General features: G+C 36.6%; 1 protein-coding gene across 1 annotated transcript in view; it reads right to left on the bottom strand.

Moving 5' to 3' along the window:
* Nucleotides 1-306: 306 nt before the first annotated feature.
* Nucleotides 307-23,221, bottom strand: part of TGS1 (trimethylguanosine synthase 1) — a 31,374-nt gene continuing 8,459 nt past the window's right edge. The window contains exons 6-13 of the mRNA XM_008143333.3: nt 21,847-21,933; nt 20,312-20,486; nt 18,240-18,546; nt 15,972-16,127; nt 13,992-14,135; nt 11,263-11,479; nt 9,841-9,919; nt 307-2,035 (exon numbers count right to left, since the gene is read on the bottom strand). Of these exons, the coding sequence (XP_008141555.2) occupies nt 1,913-2,035; nt 9,841-9,919; nt 11,263-11,479; nt 13,992-14,135; nt 15,972-16,127; nt 18,240-18,546; nt 20,312-20,486; nt 21,847-21,933 (1,288 nt within the window). The 3' untranslated portion in view covers nt 307-1,912. The remainder of the gene's footprint in view (nt 2,036-9,840; nt 9,920-11,262; nt 11,480-13,991; nt 14,136-15,971; nt 16,128-18,239; nt 18,547-20,311; nt 20,487-21,846; nt 21,934-23,221) is intronic.

Here is a 23,221-nt window from a genome sequence, read left to right as displayed (position 1 = left end):
CATTGTAAAATTTCAAGAGACTAAAATTAGTATTGCTTCTTTATTCTCCAACAAAGGTGTTTTTGACTTAATAGTTATTTTTTTCCAGTACTTACTGGAAATTCCCCCAATTTATTCCAATTCCTCCAGCTCCATTCTAGCCCAAACCATGTTTTGTTTAATGCTTAACACGCTCGTATTATTAAAAGATAAAGGTCTCAGATCCCCAATAGCCAGAAAGTCCTGTCTCTTCACCTACTTGTAAAAATGAATGAACAATTTTTAGATGAATAACAAAGGAACACATATTCTTCCTCCTTTCTTTGCCATTTTAATAGAAAAAAATATAAAGCTTATTACAAAATATATTTCACATTCTTTTTGCAATAGAAATTTTGAAAACACCAACTTTATAAAATAAAAGCAAATTCCAAGTGGAGCAAAGACATGAAAACAAGAAAGTTCTGGAAAAAAGATGGCGATAAATGTATTTATATTCTGGAAGTGGGTAAGATCTTTCTAAAGGGCATAAACCCAAACGCAGCAAAGAAAAAAGACTGATAAAATTGAAAACTTTATGTATGGCAAAAAATAAAAAATTAATAAAAGATAGGAGCAGTCAGTTTAAAAGGGGAAAACTATATTAATAAGACCAAATGTATGAAAATATTATCAAAACTCATTCATAATTATGGAAACACTCACAAACAGTAAGATACCATTTTTCTGACACAGATGGTGGCAAAAATTAAAGTGCTTGATGATGTCCAGAGCGGGGAAATAGAAGAAAACATGCACTCTACTCGCAGCACCGAGCAGTTGATAATTGCAAAAAACCTCAAAACAGCCCAAGTTTCCATCAATAGGAAACTGGTTAAATTACAGTTTATCCAGGAGATGAAATACAAGATGGCTAATAAAAGGAACAAGGTAGAGCAGTATGTATGTACTGACATGACAGGTCTCCAGGATATACTAGTAAAAAATACAGTAAGAAAAAAAAGGTGGCGGAGGGGGTGGGGAAGGGAGCGGGCAGTGCATCAATGAGGGGAAAAAAGTGTATCAGAGTCTATTGCAATTCCTTTCTGTCCTCCAAAGGAATTTAAAGTACTGTTATCTTTAGATAGATGAAGGAAGGGTAGTGGAAGGGGGTGGAAGATTTTTACTTTTCATTTTGTACCATTCTGTACTGTTTATGTTTCTATCCCTAAAAGTATAACATTATTTATTTCAACAGGGTTATTAAATGGGTGGATACTCTGTAACTCATTCATTGTTTTCTTTGTATCTCCTCTTTATTAAACATAACACAATTGATGTTTACACACACATACACACACACACACAAAGATATTAAACCAAAATATATAAAATCTTTTTAAAAAACATAGGCACATATATACACACACACATGCTGACTGACATTAAGTATAAGAGAAAGCCTACCTTTTCCCTATCAGACACTTACTATCCTAATCTACATTAATAAAAGAGTAAAATGCAAATTGAACATACCTTCGTTCACCAGCCCACCAGCCAAACCAGAGTGACTATGCAAATTAACCCAACAAAGATGGAGGGTTAATTTGCATGCGCAGGCGCCGAGCATTCCGCAACGCCCCAGCCCCTCCGGGCCGGAGCGAAAAGGTGGCTCCGGCCGGAGCGAAGGCGGTGCCGGCAGCCAGGGGAAGGAAGGCCCATTCTTGCACGAATCTTCGTGCATCGGGCCTCTAGTGTATAATACACAGTTAATATTACTTAAAGATCTCTAAGTACTTCATTAATATTCATTAATCTTCTGTAACTTTCCATTTTATATGGTAACATAAGACTACGGATTTAATAGATCAGTGAATAAAGAAAGAAATCTCAATTGTCTCTGAATAATGTTCTGACTGCTCCATGATCTTTCTGTCCTTGTACCATATCACAGTTATGATTCAGAGACTGGTTTTCGAATCAGGTTTCCAAAATAAGCAGTGATTGTCTTCAGTTTATTATTAAGAAAGTTTTGTTCTATTTCCACTTGCCCTCCAGGCCCAGCCAAGGATGCCACCTAAAAAAAAAAAAAAAAAAAAAAAGGAACAGAAGAAAGTCACATATATACAAACATGATTTCAAAATAAATCATTCATAAATTTCATCAAATAGTAAGATGACTTGGCTTTTTATTCAAGTACTTCAAATAATGAGGCGTCTCAAATGTTCACTCTTACTTCCAGGTATTAATGCACTATTTATTGGCAGAAATACCTGTTGCTTCAGACACTGTGACGTTATGGGAAAGATCACATGATATGTTACTGCATTTGACTCAATCTCTCCAATAGCAGAACCTAAAGAACTCAGAGGAAGAGAAAACAAACACACCTTCCTCAAATATCAGGTTTATTCAGATAGAAATTTAAAGAGTAAGTCACTTTCCTGAACACTTTTGTCCTGTTCACCTTATCTTTGGCATCTTACCCTCTCATTCATTCAACAATATTTACTGAGAGCCTGCTACATGGTACTAGGAATAATCCATCAGAGAGCAACACAGATATACTCCCACAAGTTCTAGTCTCTGCTACTACCTTTTCCTTCTCTAACTGGTCTCTTGCTTTTCTCCCAACCTGGACCACCTCTTTAACCTTTTGCTCCTGTTTGTGTGTATGTGTGTGTGTGTGTGTGGTTTTACTCCCCCTCCTTTTTATTGGGGTAAAATAGATTGCTCTTTTTGAGGCCTACTAGAATACAGTGACCAACCCCTTTATTAGGAAGCTAAAAGCACCACTCCCTCTCCACCTCTACAGAGTTAACATCAACAGGAGGCTTCAAACTAGCAATGCTTTATCTAAGTTCCTATACAGATAACGTTTTGTAGCCCATTTTTTTTTTATCCAACCTGGGTCTATTAACTAGCAAATATATTATCTTCTAAACCAGTGGTCGGCAAACTCATTAGTCAACAGAGCCAAATATCAACAGTACGACGATTGAAATTTCTTTTGAGAGCCAAATTTTTTAAACTTAAACTTCTTCTAACGCCGCTTCTTCAAAATAGACTTGCCCAGGCCATGGTATTTTGTGGAAGAGCCACACTCAAGGGGCCAAAGAGCCGCACGTGGCTCGCGAGCCGCAGTTTGCCGACCATGGTTCTAACCCATCATTACATCACCAGACATGAGTTATATCGAGGTAGCAGTGAGGAATAAGGGAAAGAATGCATGAGAAGTCCTGGAGTCACTGAACAGAACACGGAGTTTTCAATAAAGATGCCAAAATAACAGGAGACCTGCTTTCCAGTAATGAACTCTGCAATCGGTAAAACTGTAATGTATTTCTCAAAGAGATCTGCTGTTGGTCTAGTTCAGTGATGGGCAACCTTTTGAGCTTGGTGTGTCAAACTTCGCCAAAAAACTGAGCATAACTTGGGTAGTGTGTCACTTTGAGGAAAAAACTAACTCCAAGACTCTAGTCGCAAATGTTTCATCCTCAGGAGCAGCAAATGTTTCATCCTCGGCATGCGGCCGCGTGTCATCAGAAATGGCTACGCCTGTCAGTGCTGACACGCGTGTCATAGGTTTGCCATCACTGGTCTAGTTGGTTGGGAGGCTAAAAGGTCTAATCTCAGTGGTACTACACATAATATACGAGAGGAAAAATTTATTGTGCATTCCCAATGAGGATGTATTTTAAAGCATTTCTACTTCCTCACAGAAAAGAAGCCACAGATATAGAAATAGGGAAGAAACAACAGGTCATTCTATGGTATTCTTAAAAGAAAAAAGTTGTCCCATCAATGCAGTAACCATGTCAACATCAACCCCACCAGTAAAGGGAAACAAGAGATGGCTGTTTATGAACAGAAATAAAAAACATCAGAAGTCAAACACAGTACCTCTTATAATGATAAAAAGCACGAGTACATTCCACTATTTGCTAATAAAAAATGTAATAAAGTAAAACTAGAAATTAAAAATAGTCAACTAGTCTCAGAATGACAATTGTTAGGAAAACATTTTTTAAATTATTTTAATCCTCATCCGAGGATATGTTTTTTGGGAGGGAGGGAGGAGGAGGGTTGGGGAGGGGGGAGGAAGAGAAGAGAGAGAGAGAAAGAAAGAGAGAGAAATATCGATTGATTGCCTCCTATATGGGCTCGAAGACTGGGATCAAACCGGCAACCTAGGTATGTGCCCTGACAGGGAATCGAACCTGCAAACTTTTGGTGCAGGACGATGCTCCAACCGAGCCAGGGCTAGGAATAATGATTTTATTTTCCGTTTTAGCATCTCTATGTCAATGATTTTTTCACAAGGGCAAAAATAAATTTGTCTTTAACTAATAAAAGGCATTTTGACTAGTATATCTAAAGAATAATTATTTCGCAATAATTGTTCTATGAGTTAAGATATAGCCTAAGTGTACTATTCTCCCATTCCTTGAAATAGTGATTTAATTAAGGAAAGCCAGATTGGGCTCTCTGAATTGAATCTAATTAGTTCCCAAATTTCTATAGTGTTTTCAGGTAGATATAACTTCCATCCAAAGAGCCGATTACAAAATGATTTCTAAATCATTCAGTGCTTGAGTTTGATAGTGAAAGTTTAGATAACAAGAGATACATGTCCTGGAATAACCCTCAAACAGATAAAGGGAATAAGAGATAAAGGTAATAGGGGATCTAGAAAAATATTTTACTAGATACAGAAAAGAATTAGACTCATCTCCTATATGGAAAGATTGACAAATTATATTTATAGCATCCATATTCAGTGTAACCTCCCTACATATTATCCAGGGTACAAATCTCCCTGCATGGGAAATTAATGGTCTTTATAGACATTTCTATAGAGAAAATGCAGCCTGAATTTTAAATAGCAGACACATAAGCTTTGATACCTGGCCCACTTTTAAATTTAGGTTGTTGTGAAATTCTAAATGTTCCTTAACAAAAAGTTGACTTTTCTGTATCTCTGCTCTCTCTCAATCTTGTAGTAATGTTTCTTCTCTTATTTAAAAAATACATATAAAGTTTCTTCATTTTAAAAAAGAAAAGTTAACTTCCCACTGTAATTTGATCCAAATTCAGTACCAAATAATATAACGCTCAAGTTTCCTTTTTCACTTTTATTATTGTCTAGTGTCATTACTCCCTCTAGAGGTAGGAAACGTGAATGAACTACCAACCATAATTCTGGCAGGCTTTTGGAAGTAAATGAAAAATACCAGTTAATGAGAAAAAGTTAACTTCTGGGTTAGTGTTAATTTAGAAAAAAGTTTACTTACTGTAACTTTTATAAGAAACAGTAAATTTCCTATTGTCATTCAAGTATCCAAATCAGCCCATCTAATATTTAATATAAAAATCACATAACCTCTTATGAGACTAGTTATAGAGCATAATATTTACATGAGAAAAATAAGAATTATGGAATCAATGGGTTCAACCTTCTCTGAGAATCTAGAATGCAGTTCTGAGTCACAGATATGAGTAGCAGGTATTATTAGGTTTAATATCAAATTTATTATAAAAGTGCATGAAGCAAGGAACAGTGCTTTTTCTTGTAACTGGTACAGCATATAATATTTGAGAGGCCCAATGTTTACCCACACTGGCTCATAAACAGATGACAGGCTGCAAGATCTAATCTCATCTTCTAATCCACAGTAAGAGCTCAGGCTTGTTAACTTTTATTTACTCTTCTCTTAACCCAGAGAATCTCAACTCTGGGAGCACATTACAATCACTCGGGGAGTTTTAAAGAATGTATGCTTGGGCCTCATCCCAGAAAATAAATTAGAGAGAATCTTTCCCAGTGGATCAGGTTATCAGTAGTTTTAAAAAGCTACTTAGCTAAAACTGTAAAACTCCTAGAAGAAAACGACAATGAATTTGACAAGCATTTCTTGGATATGACATCAAAAGCACAGGCAATACACAGATAAAACAGAACTTCCTCAAAATCAAAAAGTTTTGTGAGACAAAGAACACTATCGAGAGAAAAAGGCAACCTATGGAATAGGAGAAAATACTGGCAAAGCACATATCTGATAAGGGATTAACATCCAGAATACATGCACATGAAAAGATGGTCAACATCACTAGTCACTAGGGAAATGCAAGTCAAAACCACAACGAGATAACATTTCATGTGCATTAGGATGGCCTTTAGCAAACAATCACCACCAGAAAATAACAAGTATTAGCAAGAATGTGGAGAAGTTGGGTCCCTTTTGAATCGCTGGTGGGAATGTGCAGTGGTTCAGTTGCTGTGGAGAACAGTATGGTGATTCCTCAAAAAACTTAACACAGAATTACCTTACGATCTAGCAATTCCTCTCCTAAGTATATGCCCAAAAGAAATGAAAGCAGAGACTAGAATAGGTATTTGTATACCCATGTTCACAACAGCATTATTAGCAACAGCAAAGAGGTGGAAACAACCCAAAATGCCCACTGATGAATGAATGGACAAAATATAGTATCTACAAACAATGGAATATTACTCAGCCTTAAAAAGGAAGGAAATTCTAGTACAGGCTGTAATAAGAATGAAGCTATAGGAGATTATGCTAAGTGAAATAAGCTAGACACAAAAGGACAAATATTTATGATTCCACTTACACGAGTTACCTAGAGTAGTCAAAATTTTATAGAAACAGAAAGTAGAATGGTGGTTGTTAGGGACAAGTTGGTGGGGGCTATTGGGGATTTAGTGTTTAAAGGACACAGTTTCAGTTTGGGAAGATGAGGTAAAGTCCTGAGATAATGGTGATGGTTGCACAACACTGTGAATGTATTTAATGACACTGAACTGTATGTTTAAAAATGACTTATGGTAAATTTTATGTACATTTTATCATTATTACTAAAAAAACAACACACTCAGATAATTCTAATTTGCAGACAGAGCCGAGAATCAGTGTTCCAAAGACTAACAGATAAACCAAAGATGGGAAAATATAGCAAATTAACACGAGAATATGTGCAGTATAAGCAAGTATATCTGGTTTCTGATAGGAGGAAGAGAATAATCTATATTCTGAGATGTATGCTTATAAATTAAATTCTATCATTTCAGAAATATTAAAGCTACCTATTCTTTCCTTTAGAGAAAACATGTCATTTTTTCATGTTTGTCCTATTCAAAATCTTAGTAACATTTACATTCTTTCCACAAGTTTATAATAGTATCTTCTAAGTAACAGACACAAGAATTTACTGAGGATCTATGAGTTAGAGGTACTATGATAAATGCTTTACTCACTGATTGCATTTATTCCTCAAAACTATCACCAGAAAGCCAGTGAGTACAAGGCTGAGACTAAACTCCAGTCTGCCTGACTCTTACTCTCTTTTTTTAGCCCATTACCTAAATATTACCCACATATCCCCACTTCCATGTCATTGACAGTCTTGCCACCTTCTCCTCAAGTCCTACAGTCTTTAACTTTAAAGTCCAGTTTACATGCTATATCATCCAGGGCCTTTCCTGACACCATCCACCAGAAAGCCAGAGTATTTAAGAGAAGGCTGCATTATTTATTATTACTACTTATGCACCTATCTTTAATCTAGGAAGATGCTGAACTAGCATGACCGTTGACTCCTATAAGGTATCTCTGGAGACAATAGGGGGAAACCACCAAACAAAAAATAGTTGTGGAGACCTGGGATGGCGTGAATATGTGTATCTAGAGGACTGAAGGTCGGTCCTGTGGGAAGGTAAAACAGGAAGAAGGCAAACAAGAAACTTGACCTGCTTTGGCTCCTCCCTACCCATTACCTTTGCCTTGTCTAAACAGCGTATGCTGCCTCACTTGCAGAGACTGTGAACTCTGGTCCATGTTCAGGAGTAAAGTTAGGGCAGTCTATAAAGACGTTCTGTTGTGAGAAGCTGAAACAGGTGGGAACTAACCCTGGCAGCTGCCTTCTCACGCCTCTTTCTCTGAATCCCTAGAGCTGATGAATTACACTCTAAGATTAAAGAGTACAATCTTTAAATGCTGCTTTTGTCCAGCCACTCCGGAAGGGTGTCAGTGGGAAGCTATGTCTTGAGAGTGTTGTGTGATAAGTAAGTGCAGCCTGTGGTGCTTGGGTCAGCAACCTGAGCTTCCCCACCTGCATCCCTTGAAGTTATCACTGGGCTGACACACGCTATACGTGACAATGGACGAAGGGAGCTTTAAAAACAATTACATCAATTTCCGGGGTGGGGATTGCATAGTCAGTTTTTTTACAAGTGTCCCCGGTGATTCTAAAGTGCAGCCAGTTTGACACTCACTGGATTCTGGCCTGTCCTTTATCCTTTTGCATTACTCGAGAATTACCAACACCCAGAAGATATCTGGGGGTCACAAGTATTTCATGGAAGGAAAACAAACTGGATTATAAATTCTATCAACCTGTATGCAGAAAGGATAAAATAGGTTAAGAATGTAAACTTTTAAATAATAATATTAGAATGCAAATGAAAGCAAAGATGCAGAAATAATTAAGTATAAAGAATATGATTAGATGGATGCTACACTGTATATATCTGAAGAATGAACTAGCTAGCTGGAAGACCAGATTGAGGTAATCTCTCAGAAAGAAAAAGGAGACAGAACACTAGAAAATATAGCTGATGTCCCAGAAAAGGAAACAAGATGGTAAAGAGAATATAGTTGAACAACTAAAGAGATAATTTCTCTAGAATAAGATGGAAAAGCTCAGACTGATAGGGTCAGTTCTCAGAGTATCAAATAGGAGAGAAAAGAACAAACCCACACCTAGCAACATTGTAGTAAAATTTAAAATATGAAAGACAAAAGATTTAACAGAGGTAGAGCACAAGGAAGTATGTAGTGTTTATTAAAAAAGTCAACAAAAGCACGAAATAAAGATATCATCAGATCTTTATGAGGCAGTTATACTAGATCCAATTCTACCAGGGGAAAAAAACACGCGATTAAAATAAATGCTTATGGCAATACTGAATAAAGACATTTTAATGTTAGTCAAGTGTCCTATCCTCCAAAACAATAGTTGAAATTGATCCTGGCCAAACTAAGGTTTTATCTGTCTACTAGAGGCCCAGTGCATGAAAATTCATGCACTCGGGGGGGGGGGGTCCCTCCGCCCGGCCTGTGCCCTCTCACAGTCCAGGACCCCTCGCTCCCTGGGGTATTGGGCCTAAGCTGGCAGTCAGACATCCCTCTGGCAGCCCAGGAGCCCTCAGGGGGTGTCCGACTAACAGCTTAAGCCGCAGTAGGACAGCCTTAGCGCTGCCGAGGAGGCGGGAGAGGTTTCCGCCACAGCCGCTACGCTCGCAGCCCTCAGCCCGGTTTATGCCTGAGCGGAACTCCCCCTGTGGGAGTGCACTGACCACCAGGGGGCAGCTCCTGCATTGAGCGTCTGCCCCCTGGTGGTTAGTGCGTGTCATAGCGACCAGTCGTTCCCTGTAGTTCCGCTGTTAGGGTCAATTTGCATATTACCCTTCTATGATATAGGATATTTCTATTTAGCTGACTATTTTTAGGAATACCTGAAACTTCTATTCTCAAGGTAGGGTCAGTGGAGACAGATGGTGACTAATTTAGATGTGCGCATATGAACACAACACATTTAGTCATTCTTTCAGGACATAAAATTAAAAGGCCAGCATGCTGTTCCTGTGTATGTATTCCAGGAACGGTGGAGAAGGAGAGAATGAAATAGGTATGGATTTAACTGGCAAACACTCCCAGTTTTCTAGTAATAGGAAAAAAGTCAGTGACTTCTTATAAACACATTCTCAATTAAAGCAAGTCACTGGATCTTTTTTTTTTTTTACCCATTCTTTTGTAACAGTTATGTCAAAGGCTCATAGAAGTTTTTCAGTGATGGCTTACCTGGTCAATATCAGCATTTCTTGGAAGAAAATAAACAATGTTATTAGTGATCTTCTGAGAAAGTCTGAAAATTTCAAAGGTGGACAACAGTTAAGGAAAAGTGACAAAAACAGCAGTTAATTTCTGATCAGAGATTAAGTTCTTCACTTATAACCCAAATGTATTTTAATACGTAATAGCAAGGCACACATTTAATCCTCTAATGAAGCCTAAGAGAATTAAGTAGCTGATTTTGTAACTCAGCAGCACACTGTTCTTCATAGGTCAGAGGTTAGAAGTTAAACCTATTTTTTAAAATTGATTTTAGAGAGAGAAAGGGGGAAGGAGAGAAAGAAAGAGAAACATAGATATGAGAGAAACATCGATCAGTTGCTTCCTGCATGCGTTCTGACCCGGGATTGAACCCACAACCTGGGTAAGTACACTGACTAGGAACTGAACCCACCAGCTTCCAGTGTATGGGATGTCACTCCAACCAACTGAGCCACATGGGCCAGGGCCCATTTTTTAACCCTCACCCAAGGATTTTTTTTTTTAAGAGAGAAAGGGGGCGGGGAAGAGAAACATGGGTTGCCTCCTGTACACACTGTGATGGGAGATCGAAGCTTCATCCTAGGAATGTGCCCTTACTGGGAATCGAACCTGCAACCTTTTTAAATTATTTTTTTAGTGTAGGGGACAACATTCCAACCAACTGAGCCACCCCCGGCCAGGGCAGAAGTTAAACCTATTTTTCATTTATCCTAGTGGTAGGCAACAAAGTCAGAAAATACACATCACTCTTTCTCTTCCTGTCCTTCCCTAGTTAATGTACAAACAGAACAGGAAAGCACCATACCACCTCTTTCCATTAACGAGTAAAGACAAATAACTGTTCATGTAGTCCACATTCTGAACTTTAATTAGCAATTTAGGAACATGTGTCCTGTTAAGAGTGAAAGGGACGATTCCTCTGGGGAACAGAGATAAAGGGACAAACAATATAAATGCTATTCTTTATGAAATAAGAGCTTGCTTCAGTATCTTGGAAGAGTAACAGGAAAAATGTGAAGACACACAGAGAATTAGGAAAAGTGTGAGTGGAAGAATAGCTAAGGGATAGTCGCCCAGACTTTAGGGACAGGTCTCCAGGAAATTCCCAATTTCCAGATAGTAATTCCAAATAATCAATGCTCTCTAGTTCTTGTTATGTAATAGTAACAGTGGAGAGTAACCAAAGGAATATACTTCACATTTGCTATAACTTTTGGAGATCCATCACCAGTTAATTTTTACACACCTGCTTTTTATGGAAAACAAACTAGGATCTGTTAAATGCTATTAGCTTCTCTCCTCTTCACGAATTTCTCTCTCAAACACACACACACCCCTTCCTCTCCACAACCACTGTTTGAGTAAACTCTTAGGACTTTCAAAGGATATCCATCAGGAGACATCATTGTCCTAATGTCGAAGGTCTCTGCAGTCGCGTAGTCTGGCCCTCCCCAAGGGGGGCTGAGGAACACCACGTCGGCCTTTAACTGAGGAGCCAGCAGCAGGAAGTCTCCGCAGATGAACTCGACTTTGTCTGCTATCCCATATACTTCTGCATTGTTGCGAGCAAGATCAATCTTAACAGGATCAATATCAATGGCAATCACTAAAAATGGGATCAGGAAAGATGAGTCAAATGATATTGGTTAGCAGTTAGTATTAGTAGAATACTTCATCTTCTGATCTGTGTGTTTATTTAATGTACAAGAATATTTTTTTACAGACCAAGCGAGATCTGGCCTCATATATTAGATAGTTGCCACTAATTATCTACTGAGAGCCAAATAGGTGGTCAGCACTGTGTTCTGTGCGAGGTACAGGCCGAGTAGCACTTGGAAAGGTCCCTGACAGTATATAAAGCCTATAAATGCTAAGATTTCATAAAAGACCAATCTTCTCAAAATGAGGCAACCACCGAATTTGACAGCTTCTACAGAAAAGCAAAATAAAACAAATATTGGCAAACCTCTTTTTCAACTTAAGAAAGATAAGAAAGTCTGCTGATGATGTTTAATGGGACATTTTAGGTAGAAGGAACAGACGACCTTATGTTTTCATCAAATCGGCTTTCACTTAATTGACTGCAATTTCATAATTAGCAATGCAAACGTAAGATAAGTTTAGCTCACTTACATCTTGCAGTGAGTGCACATGTGTGTGCACCAGTGGCACTATTTGGTACCTGGAAGGGCTAAGTGGAACCCTGATGCGTACACCATGGTCATGAAGGAAACAGAGCTGTTTTCCAGAACATGGTGATTTCAAAATTTGTTAACACTTTTGAGAAATAATGCACTTGAACAATGAATACAAGCACAAATTATATCTTGCAAAATCATGCATTTATATGCTATTTTTTCCTGTTCCATATAAACTAACATTCATATTTATAAGGAAAAAGATAAAATCGTCCTTTTCAGCTGCTCAATCTGCTACACTGATAGTAGAGACAGATGGAAAGATATGCTGACACCACCAAAAATTCAACAGAAAAAACGACTTTCAACATCAAATATATTTAATATTCATGTTTTCATGACTTCCTTTGAAGGCAGGCTTTATTTTCAGGCCTAACAGAATGCAAGCATTCAATTTGCTCACATAACTGAAATGCTGACAAACGTTGGATGATACTGTATAGAACTGCACTGTCGAATAAAGGTAGCCACTAGCCACATGTGGCTATTACCTTTAAATTATTAAAATGAAATAATATTAAGAATTTAGAACCTCAGTCACAATGCATTTCAAATGCTCAATAGCTACATGTGACTAGTGGCTACCACACTGGGACAATGCAGACATACATTTCCATCGTCACAGAAAATTCTTTTGGGCAGCACCGATACAGAACTACTGGAAAGGGAAAAAGAAATCTTTAAGAAACAGCAAAACACAAAACTTTGAGAATTCTCTAAGTTTAGAATGTAGACTACATGAACAGTTATTTGTCTTGTTATTGGAAAGAGGTGGTATTGTGCTTTCCTGTTGTGTTTGTACATTAACTAGGAAATGAAGCATTCAGTTGGGTATATGCAGATAGCAACTACCTGAGTGAAGATAGGGGTAATAAAGGTAAATAGTGAATTCAGGGAAAACAAGAAAATAATAACTATTCTAGTAACTATGAAAACAGCTTTCTCTTAGGAGACCATGCAAAGTCAGCAAATGTTATGCTCTGGAGCATAGAAGTGATTGCATAAAGGCCACAGTTCATCAGCACTCGTCTTAAAAACCAATGCTGAGTTTCACTTCATCACTTCCTAGCGTTTATATTATCCTTTTCAGAATCATATGCTTTCCTAGTTAACATTAAAAACTTTATGTAAGTTAATGAGACTCAACTGAAATTGACTAAAATGGAAGCTATCTGTAGAATATAGACATTGGGGTAGCCGGAAAGCATATTCAGAGTATGACTGATGCCCCTAAAATGTCACATTATTCTGCACTTTGAAGTCCTGGCTTCAGGACTCAGCTATGTCAATGTGGGCAGACTGTTCATTTTCCTGAAGCCCCTCTTCTTTGAGAAACAGCACACGTATTACCTACTCAACACAATTCCTGGCAGATATATAGTAGTGGAGAGCTTCTTTTTTGTGATTCCAAAGTCAAGCTACCCTGAGGATGATCTAGTATTTAAAAGCTGTTTAGTGTCACGGAATGTTAAAGGTGAAAGGTTATCACAGAGGATATCTCAAGTTCACGTCACCTTTAAATTAAGGTTAAGCAATGTCCCTAACAGTAGTGAATGACAAAGCAGGGATTCCCTGTCTACTCTTCTTCTCAAGAATAGTCTCCCCATTTTAATATTTTTATATAATGTTATAATCTTGGCTCTACCAAACTTCATCTCTTTATTTCTGTTTATCTGTGAAAGGCAGATAGTAAAAGATACACTTCACAAGATTGTTGACTAAATAAATACACACTAAGCACTTACACCTGTATGATACAAAGTGTATGCTTAATATATGCTAGCTATTTATTATTATTTTAAATATCTGGCATTAAATTATTTACATATTAAATTTCAGCAAAGATAAACTGAAGGAAAATGAAACATTCACTGAATAAACTGAATATATTTTACTTTTCTTCCATTGATGGCTAATTACCTCTCTTTCCAGTTAAGGCAAACTGAATGGTATTTCCTCCGACTCCACAAAATGCATCCACAACAATGTCGCACTCGAAGGACTGACTGACCCGGCCAGCAATGTGTTCAGCAATCTTCTCAGGTGTAACTGAGAACCAGCCCTCTGCGAAGAAAGAGTATTTCTGCTAAGATGTTCAATTTCAAGAAGCCGAGTCAAGCATGAACATAACAATCATTACTATATAATATATACTTAAAAAACCCCACCTTCTTTCTCTTTTCAAAAAACTATAAATAACCTAGTTTTAAAGAAAAGTTCTACAAAGCTTGTTATATACAAACAATTCCCATTCCCAAAGAAAGCAACTATTTTAACTCTGGACTGATTCTTTGGCAATATATCACCAATAACTGAATGCAATTCCTATTTTTATGTATGAAGAATTAACTACTGAGTATCTGCTATGGAAAATGTAAAGTCAGCCATACTAATAGGCCAACTACCAAAATTCCACAGAGTTTCCCAATGACTTCATTCCTAATGGGGAACCCATGAACCAGACTTGTACCAGACATTTTGGAAAAATTCAAACATTTCTAAAGGGCCAGGAATAGCAAGGAGCTGACAGCTAAAGGCCGCAAAACTGTAGGAATAGCAGAACCCTCATAGTTTTCAGAAATGAGGTCCCATGTCCCATGACCACTCCAGAGGGAAGAGGATAATACCCTCTTTCTTTCCCAATAGGAGAAATTCGCATTTTTAAGGAAGATATTTCTCTGAACAAAATGATGCACCAATTTTCCTGTTTCTTTTCTTTAGCAAAACTTTAAATGGCTCCTCATTGCTGGAATAATAAAAATATTAACTACTTTTACAGAATTAAAAGCTTTTATCTAGTCATATTTCTCCTAACAAACTCCTCTGCACTTTTTAAAATACGTAATTTTTTTGTAAATAATTACAAGAGGTTCACAGACCCCTGAAATTCCACCAGTGATCAAGAATTCCTGATTTTGACAGTTAATGAACACCTAATTTAAGTAGTTCTAAAATGAAAATAAACATCAATTTTCAGAATTGAGTTGAGTAAGCTGTTCAAAGTAAGGGCAGGAAAACTTGAAAAAGAATTCAAAGTTTCCAGTGTCAATTCATTACATTACATGTTTCTGCACTAGATATTTCTTCATCAGATGTTCTGTTTAATAATCTATCAATTCCTAAATATAGATTAACCCTTTGCACTCGCTTGCTTTTTTCTCGATTCCTTTATTCTACTTGGGATTTAATTTTTTAAATACCCCAGATTTTACAAAGTGCGGCAGTAGAATAAAAAACTGGAGTTTCTTTTCATACAAACTTATTTATTTGGATTTTTTTATATTTCAAATTATTGATACATTCAAAGAGTATAAAAAGAGCTGCTACCGATGCTAACTGTGTCGAGTCACACTCGACATCCGAGTGCAAAAGGTTAAACCTGAGTCCGAAGTTTTAAAAACACACATATACCCATATTAAGAGACATTGTGGACATTAACTGGCTGTTACTCTTTGGAAAACATCAAATTCCTGAAAGATAAAAAAAGACCAAGCAACTATTCCAGATTAAAGAAAATCAAAGAAACATTAAACTAACTGCAATACACGACTCTATGTTGGAAAGAAAAAAAATGCTATAAAGGACATTAGTTAGAATAATGGATAAAACTGGAGTATGGACTGTAGATTACAATTCTGTAACAATGTTAAATTTATAATTTTACCACTGTTACACAAACATATCCTTTGTTCTTAGAAAATACACACTCAAGTATTAAGGAATAGGGGCAACTGGATCAGAAACACACACACATACAAAACGATAAAGCAAATGTGGCAAAATGTTAAGAAACATCTGAGTCTGGGTAAAGGGGATATAGAAATTTCCTGCTACTCCTACAACTTTTCCATAAGTTTAAAATTATTTCAAATTAAAGTTCAAAATTATATATACTTTACCTTTGTCCAATTTAATTCCATCATCAAAACGGGAGAAGAGCCGGTACCGCTGGGCCCAGTATTTTGCCAGCTCAGGAACAGCAGCTATTTCAGGAGGCAGACTGATTACCTTCCTGTTCTTGTTTTTCTTCTTCTTCTTCTTCTTTTTAATTTCAGCTACAATAAAAGAATATAAAGAATAGAGATGCATACTATGAAAAAAGGAAATCACAGGTGAATTTATCTACAAGTGCAGCCACATCAAATAATCATAATGTGGGACTGAACTCCAGAACATGTGTGCAATCACACACTTGGAGAGCAGGAGGGTACAGTGGAAAGAGCACTGATGTTAGATTACAGCCTCTCGTTTGCTACTTACTGGCTCCCCACCCTTGGACAACTAATGCAGGCTCTCAAAGCGCCAACTTTTAATTTCTCAAAAGGAACAAATGACTGAGTAGTATTATACCTATTTGCTTCACAGGATTGTTAGGAGGTATTATATTATTATAGGTATATAAGCTATTACATCTGTTAGGTAAGACTCTGCTTCATTGGTGAATTATAGAAATCCAAACATTTCCCTTCCCTTCTTTAAAATAAAATTTCCCAAGGACCAATTAACTCCAACTCTCAGCTAGATCCATCCTCTGAACCCAGCCATGACCTAGAAGTCATAGTGCCTCTGAGAAATTGAAACAGGAGTCACTAACTCCACTTAGTAGAAAAATATCTCGTTCAGAGCCTGACTTTTTCTTAAACAATTTTTTAGTTTGCTTATTTGGTTTCAGTTCTGAGATTAGGAGTGCTTTCATAGCTAAATATAATGACAAAAAGTGATGTTGACAAATAAAGCTCTATCACATCTGAATGGTCTTCAAAGATGGGACCAATTCTTACTATAGTCATCTGATCGCTGCAAGTAGCTAATGGTCTCATCAACAGCAAAGTGCAGCAAGCTTCTCAAGAGAGGGAACGCTAACATTTTGAGTGAACAAACCTTATTGTGCAATATTACGTAATCCAAAGTACCAAATGCCAAAACTCCCCAGGTCATTTAACAACCACCATCTTCCAAATGCCCCTGAGATGGTGGTATCATCCCAGGTGAAAACTACCAACATCGTGACAAGTGTGATAGGGAATTAGCGCAGCGTGGGAAAATGGGATTTAGGAGTCAGACAACTTGGTACTGAGTCCTCGTTATGCCACTTATGGCTATGTGACCTCAAACCAATTTCTTAATTTCTCTGGGCTTTATTTTTACTTTCCACATTTACAGAATGGAGCTAATTCCACCTACTTCATTGGGTACTTTACAGATTAAATGAGAATAAGGCACGTGAAAGCATTTCAGAAATCTGCACTTGCCACATGAACACCAGTTGTACATTAAAAAAGTTGTGCAAAAAAGTTGCTTAATAAAAAAATTTAACTACCTTAAGTATGCTGTTTAGAAAGTCAAGGATGTGACAGTTATCATAGATCCATTATCTCCCCTCCCCCCACTCAAAACAAGATTCAAATGAGCTATTTACAAAATTAAAGAAAACAGGGTCACTAGCTCCATTCAACAGAAAAAAATCTCATTCATTCCTAAGAAAGAAATCATCACAATAAATTTAACTGTTTCATTAGGCAAGTCTAAAATAACTCATCTATAAAACTGAGTATTATTTCAAATATAAATTTTTACCTGATAAAGCCCCAATGTAACACTAAATACAATTATTATCTTTTAAATTATAAAAGAACATTTGCTTAAAATAAATTCAAATAGTACAAAAGAGCATAAAGTAAAAATGCTACTCTGTTCTCCACTCATTATAGTGAACTACTGTAAATGCTTTATGTCAACGCACCATCCAAAAACAAATTACCACTATGCACAACCGCTACAAAAATAACAAAATAAAAAAGAATGATCAAAACAAAAACCAGGGCAATACTAAATTTCAATAGGGATAAAATGGTCTGGCCACCTATAGGCCATGGGACAGAGTGTAGTGGCAGAAACCAATCTGAATGGCATAGATAGAGGTACTCAAACACAGTTTTGCCATATGCTTCACCTTTGATTTTACCATGCCTGTTCAGTCAAGAGGGAAATGAACTCTGGGTGCCAAACCATAGCCATTAGCACATTTACTTAACATGCCTTCTCTCAACTTAAAAATAAATAGCAGTGAATCCTTAGGTATAGATGACTCATAAGTGAAAACTAGGGAAAAACATTTAAAAAATATATTTAAACCCACCAGCAATTTGAAGCATATTTACTCTTACCTTCAGTTTCCACCTGAAGAGAATCTGGTATATCCTGAGCAACACAATCCTCCTTATCTGTGACAGCTGCTACGGTGCTGTCCCCTTCATTTATTTCTGTCTCAAGTTCACCAGCTGAAGATATGGCATGACCCTCTGCAGGCTCTGGATTGCTCATCTCCAGTGGCTTATCCTCTTTGGTAACAGATACTCCCTGTTCCTCAGAATCACTGCTTGTGCAATCGTCTTGCACATCGTCATGAGAAACTGACTCCTGTGATGCTTCCTCATCCATTGGTTCGTTAACCCATTTTAGAAATTTTTCTACCTGAAATTGTAAGATGTTAACAGGCATGAACCAACTCCAATTACACAGAATATTTCTACCTGCTTTACCATTCGTGACCTGATTGACAAGCTGCACCACAATTATTAGCTCTGGTAAGTACACTGCATCATACAGCTAATGTGAGCAAGTAATACCAAGCTAATTGCATTTTCTTGTCTGGACATACCATAACCTTATTAAAGACTTCTTTAAAAGGAAGAAAATATCAGATCACACACAAGACTATGATCTTTCTATAATCCATTAACATTAAGAGGATAAAGTTGAACTTTTACAATAGCTTTCCATAAAGGCTTCTAACAATATAACTGTACTATGTGACGTTACCATTACAAATGTACCTACCTATTGTTGAGTCATTAATTTTAGTTTTTCTGCAAGACCCAGGCTATTATCTATGTTAAGTGGTACTCAGCAACAAAGATGAACTCTAAAAAGATTTTGTGTCTATAAGAATAAAGGCAGTGCTATCTTGGAAAGGATGCAAACTGCCTTCTACTGAAGCAGTAGAGTCAGTGAAATGATTCCTATAAATTAGGTTTCTTCTATGAAATGTTATCAAGGTTTAAGGTCAGATGATATATACTTTCTTGTTAACTTCTGTAACAAAAACATTCTTCATAACAGATCTTCATGACCTTCCTATAAGTTAGGAAATTAGAACAAGAGTGATAGACAGAAGATGGGCATAGACAACCACCCAGAATCTTCCTTTGAGAGGACTATGCCTATACATCAATCAGGTATCTAAGGACACAACAGCTCCTTCCTCTCCCCCCCGAGGGTAAAACTTAGCAGTTATGTTTCTGCTTTTCATCTACAGATGAATACTGTATATGGGGGGCTATCACATCTAATATATTAAAAAATTCCTATAGGATCAATTGAGCCCATACTGGAAATCTGTTCCAGACATAACTAGGGTCACTAAAATATTAAAATATCACCAGCAGCCAAACAATCTGAAATACATAAAAAACAAAACCAGCTATAAAATTGTAGTATGTTTTGGAAGAATATAGAAATTAAGAAGGGTAATGTACAGTAGGGAAAAAACAAATATATGGGGTCTGAGATTTTGTTCTGTTGACCTAAAAGAACTGCTGGAGATGTGGCTGATACAAGGTTCTGCTCAGTAGAAAGTGTTTCTTTTTTTCCCCTTTTTCTATAATGGGTAAGAATCACTCATCAAAACCAAGCAAAAGCAATTTTAATTACTTTTGTTTTCCAGGTAGTTGGACGACAAGTACAGCAAAGTCCAAGACAGGGGATATGACTATTCTAGTTAACAATGTGAATCACCAGATTAGCCTTGAGTCTCATGTCATTAGGATGAACTTGTTAGCACAAAGTTTAATTGATCACCTTTAGGTGACCTCAAAATTAAGGATTACTATAAAAGTTGTATCAGACACTGGACTTCTGGGGTCCTACTTAGCCTAAAACAGATGAGCAATTTCCATTGTCTGTTACTACATACACAAGGCAATTTTATCTATTTATCTTCCCAGACTCTCTCTACTACTTGGTAGCTTTCAAAACATCCCCTTTTCATATTACCCCCAACTTAATCTTTTCCAAATTTATTTCACACAATACATGTCTTCAGAAAGCAAGTAGAAAAGAATCTCAGGTGCCCTTCTATCTGGTAGAAACAGGGTTCCCATTTGAAAACAAAAACTTTAAGAGCCAAGCTCACAAAATGAAATTCTTTCTGTAAATAAAAAACAAAATCTATACATACCTTACTCAAAGTTTTGCTTTTCTTAAAACATGTTTTTTCTGTGTCTTCAGTAAAGAAAATGTGTTTATTTTTCAAATTTATTTGTCTTCTCATGTCCAAGAACTTTGACTTATACTTCACATTCTTCTGTAGATATCTGACCCGTCTATGACTGAAATGTGAAATTCCACCATATCTGGGACCAAATCAAAAGAAGTGGACTCAGATCTTAAGTTTTATGAGTTTGTTTCTTTATATGAAAAGAAAATAAAACTAACAACTTTCACTATTTTTCTATTAGCAGCCACTACTGTAATTTCATTTTCCTAAATATGAAATAAAGTTTAAAATGCAGTTTAAGGTAGAACTTTGTATGTATGTTAATGCTCAAGTAAATGTGAAACACCAAAGTTGGAAATATCAACAGATATAAGTAGAGCAGAAAGCAGAACCTACACAGTATAATGTAATAAAGAAATAGCAAAATGGTAGGTCTTTAGTGTGCTTTAACTACTCAGTTCAGTCTTCATGTCATAGGCAATAAACTCTTCAATTTCCTTATATTTAATGCTTGGGCCTTTAATCCCAGGGAACATTAATACTTTCTGTACACAAAAGTTCAAAGCAGCTTTATTTGTAATAACGAAATACCATATATAATCCAAATGTCTTTCAATAGATAATGGTTCAACAAACTATGATACATCCATATAATGGCATACTACTTAGCAATAGAAAGGAATGAACTATTAGTTTAGCTGCGGGTACTTCAAAGGCATAAAGTAGGTCTTAGGAAGCAACCTGGCTATACATACAGGATGATCAATTAAACACAAGGCCCTAATGGAAGGACTAGGTAAATGTACTGATAAAGCAGGCTGTTGATGGCACATTATTTAGGGAAAAAAAGCAAGCTGCAGATTATGTATTGGATGATTTTTTTTTTTTTGTTTTATAAAAAGGGAGTAATGTGTGTATATGTACATAATCATAAAAACATACATGAAAAATTAGGAAGGATATATGCCAACTATTACATTATCTCTGAGGAATGATTTGAAGAAAAGAGTTTCACTCTTACTTGTTACTTCTGTTTTGTTTTGAGTTTTAGTGCTTTCACAGTAAAAAAGAAAAATGGTTACTGCAGATTGGAACTTTTCATGGCATGTTTGCTACACACTTCAGATGTACACAGTTATGTGAGACACTAGGTGAAGAGAGCCATGCTTAGAATCTCAAGAGCTGGGCTTCAACTCATTCTCTCCAAGAAATGATGTGATCGTGACTGAGTCAAAATATGCAAGCTGCAGTTGCTTTATTTATAAATTGGAATAACAACACTGGATTGCTTTGAAGTGCAACTGAGTTAATACATGTGACTACATCAAAGGTATGGTGATGACTATAATTCTTACAAACAAGAAAGGCTAGTGTTTTAACTGCAACATCTCAAATGATATAAGCTACATACTCATTATTAGCTATTGAATATCAGAGAGCTTTAAGATAACTGAAGTGGTTAAGATTTAAGGACAACAGCATTTATGTATAATTACTTTTGTCCGGAGCCATGGTTGAATCCTAGAAGGGAACCATTGTCATCAAAGTCTGAATCTGGGTTTTCATCGATGTCCAGCTCATGGCTAAACAAATAAACAAAAGGTGATAAGCCATTATCTCCAGAGCCCACCCGTTCAGGCAAATATCAAAAGCACATATAGTCAACCTATGCAAACTTTCCCTTTACAACTATCGACCATAATTCACAAAGGAAGTAATGTGTGTATATATACAGTCATAAAGTAGGTCTTAGGAAAACAGGAAAAACAGTATTTTAATCAGGATTTTCCAAATGAGAAAAAGTACCAAGCAGTATTTGGAACATAGTAATAAGCACTCAAAACTTAAACCCTGTCAATATTCCTGAACATGCTATCTTTCCATTTTCCTTTGAAAAAATACCAGTTAAAAGCTGCAGCCTTAAACTAATCTCCTAGAGTGTTTTCTCCAGATGTTTTTCTGAAAAACAAACAAGGAAACATTTGAAAAATATCAACCCAACCAAAAATTACAAAAGAAAAAAAAAATATTGTTAAGAAGAATCAGGTTGTGATACAAGCGGTATTAAGTAACTCAGGATCATCCATTTATGGGAGATAATTCTAATACTCCCTACTACCTGAGCAATAGTAACGGTGCGATTATTCTTACAAATGAAATTATGCTCACTGAACATTTATGGAGGACCTATTAGGTTCCAGGAATATAAGTACATACAGTCTGCCTTCAGGAACTAGCAAGAGCTAATGGAGGAATTAACATGCAATGTCTACTACGTAGAAGGAACAAAGAGAGGTATGCTTTTATGTACTAAGTTGTTGAGCCTCTAAAGCGTGCTCACTGTTTTTCTAGAAACTATATGGAACACAGAAGTCTTATGTGGAGCACTTCATATCCTGTCATAGGAATGAAATGTGCCCAGCTAACATCCAAATTCTGTAATGTCCATCCTTTTCTTGTATTTCACAGCATTGGTATTTGACCATATTTTACCTGACATTATTCTCTACTTGTTTAATTACATGTATCAGTGGTACACTAGAAACAGTCCTGTCTTCGAAGAAGATGGACTGGGCTCTAGTTTTGGAGCTGGCATTACCTCTCCATAACTTTGGGCAAAGTATTTATCTTTGTCTTAGTATTCCTATCGATATAGAATGAGAGCACTAGATTTGATGTATCTGAGGAGCATTTTAGCAATAAAATCCTATAATTATTCTCAGACTTTTGGGAAAAACATTAGAAATTCCTTAGAAAGATAGACTGTACCTACTTATATATTACTAGTTAATAGCTACCATTCATTGATAGCTACTAATATATTAGTACTAGAGGCCCAGGGATCAGGCCTAAACCGGCAGTCAAACATCC

The sequence above is a fragment of the Eptesicus fuscus genome, chromosome 19, assembly GCF_027574615.1.
Source record: "Eptesicus fuscus isolate TK198812 chromosome 19, DD_ASM_mEF_20220401, whole genome shotgun sequence".
NCBI lineage: Eukaryota > Metazoa > Chordata > Mammalia > Chiroptera > Vespertilionidae > Eptesicus > Eptesicus fuscus.
Note: the sequence above shows the minus strand (reverse complement) of the source record. Positions and strands in the feature narration are given on the sequence as shown.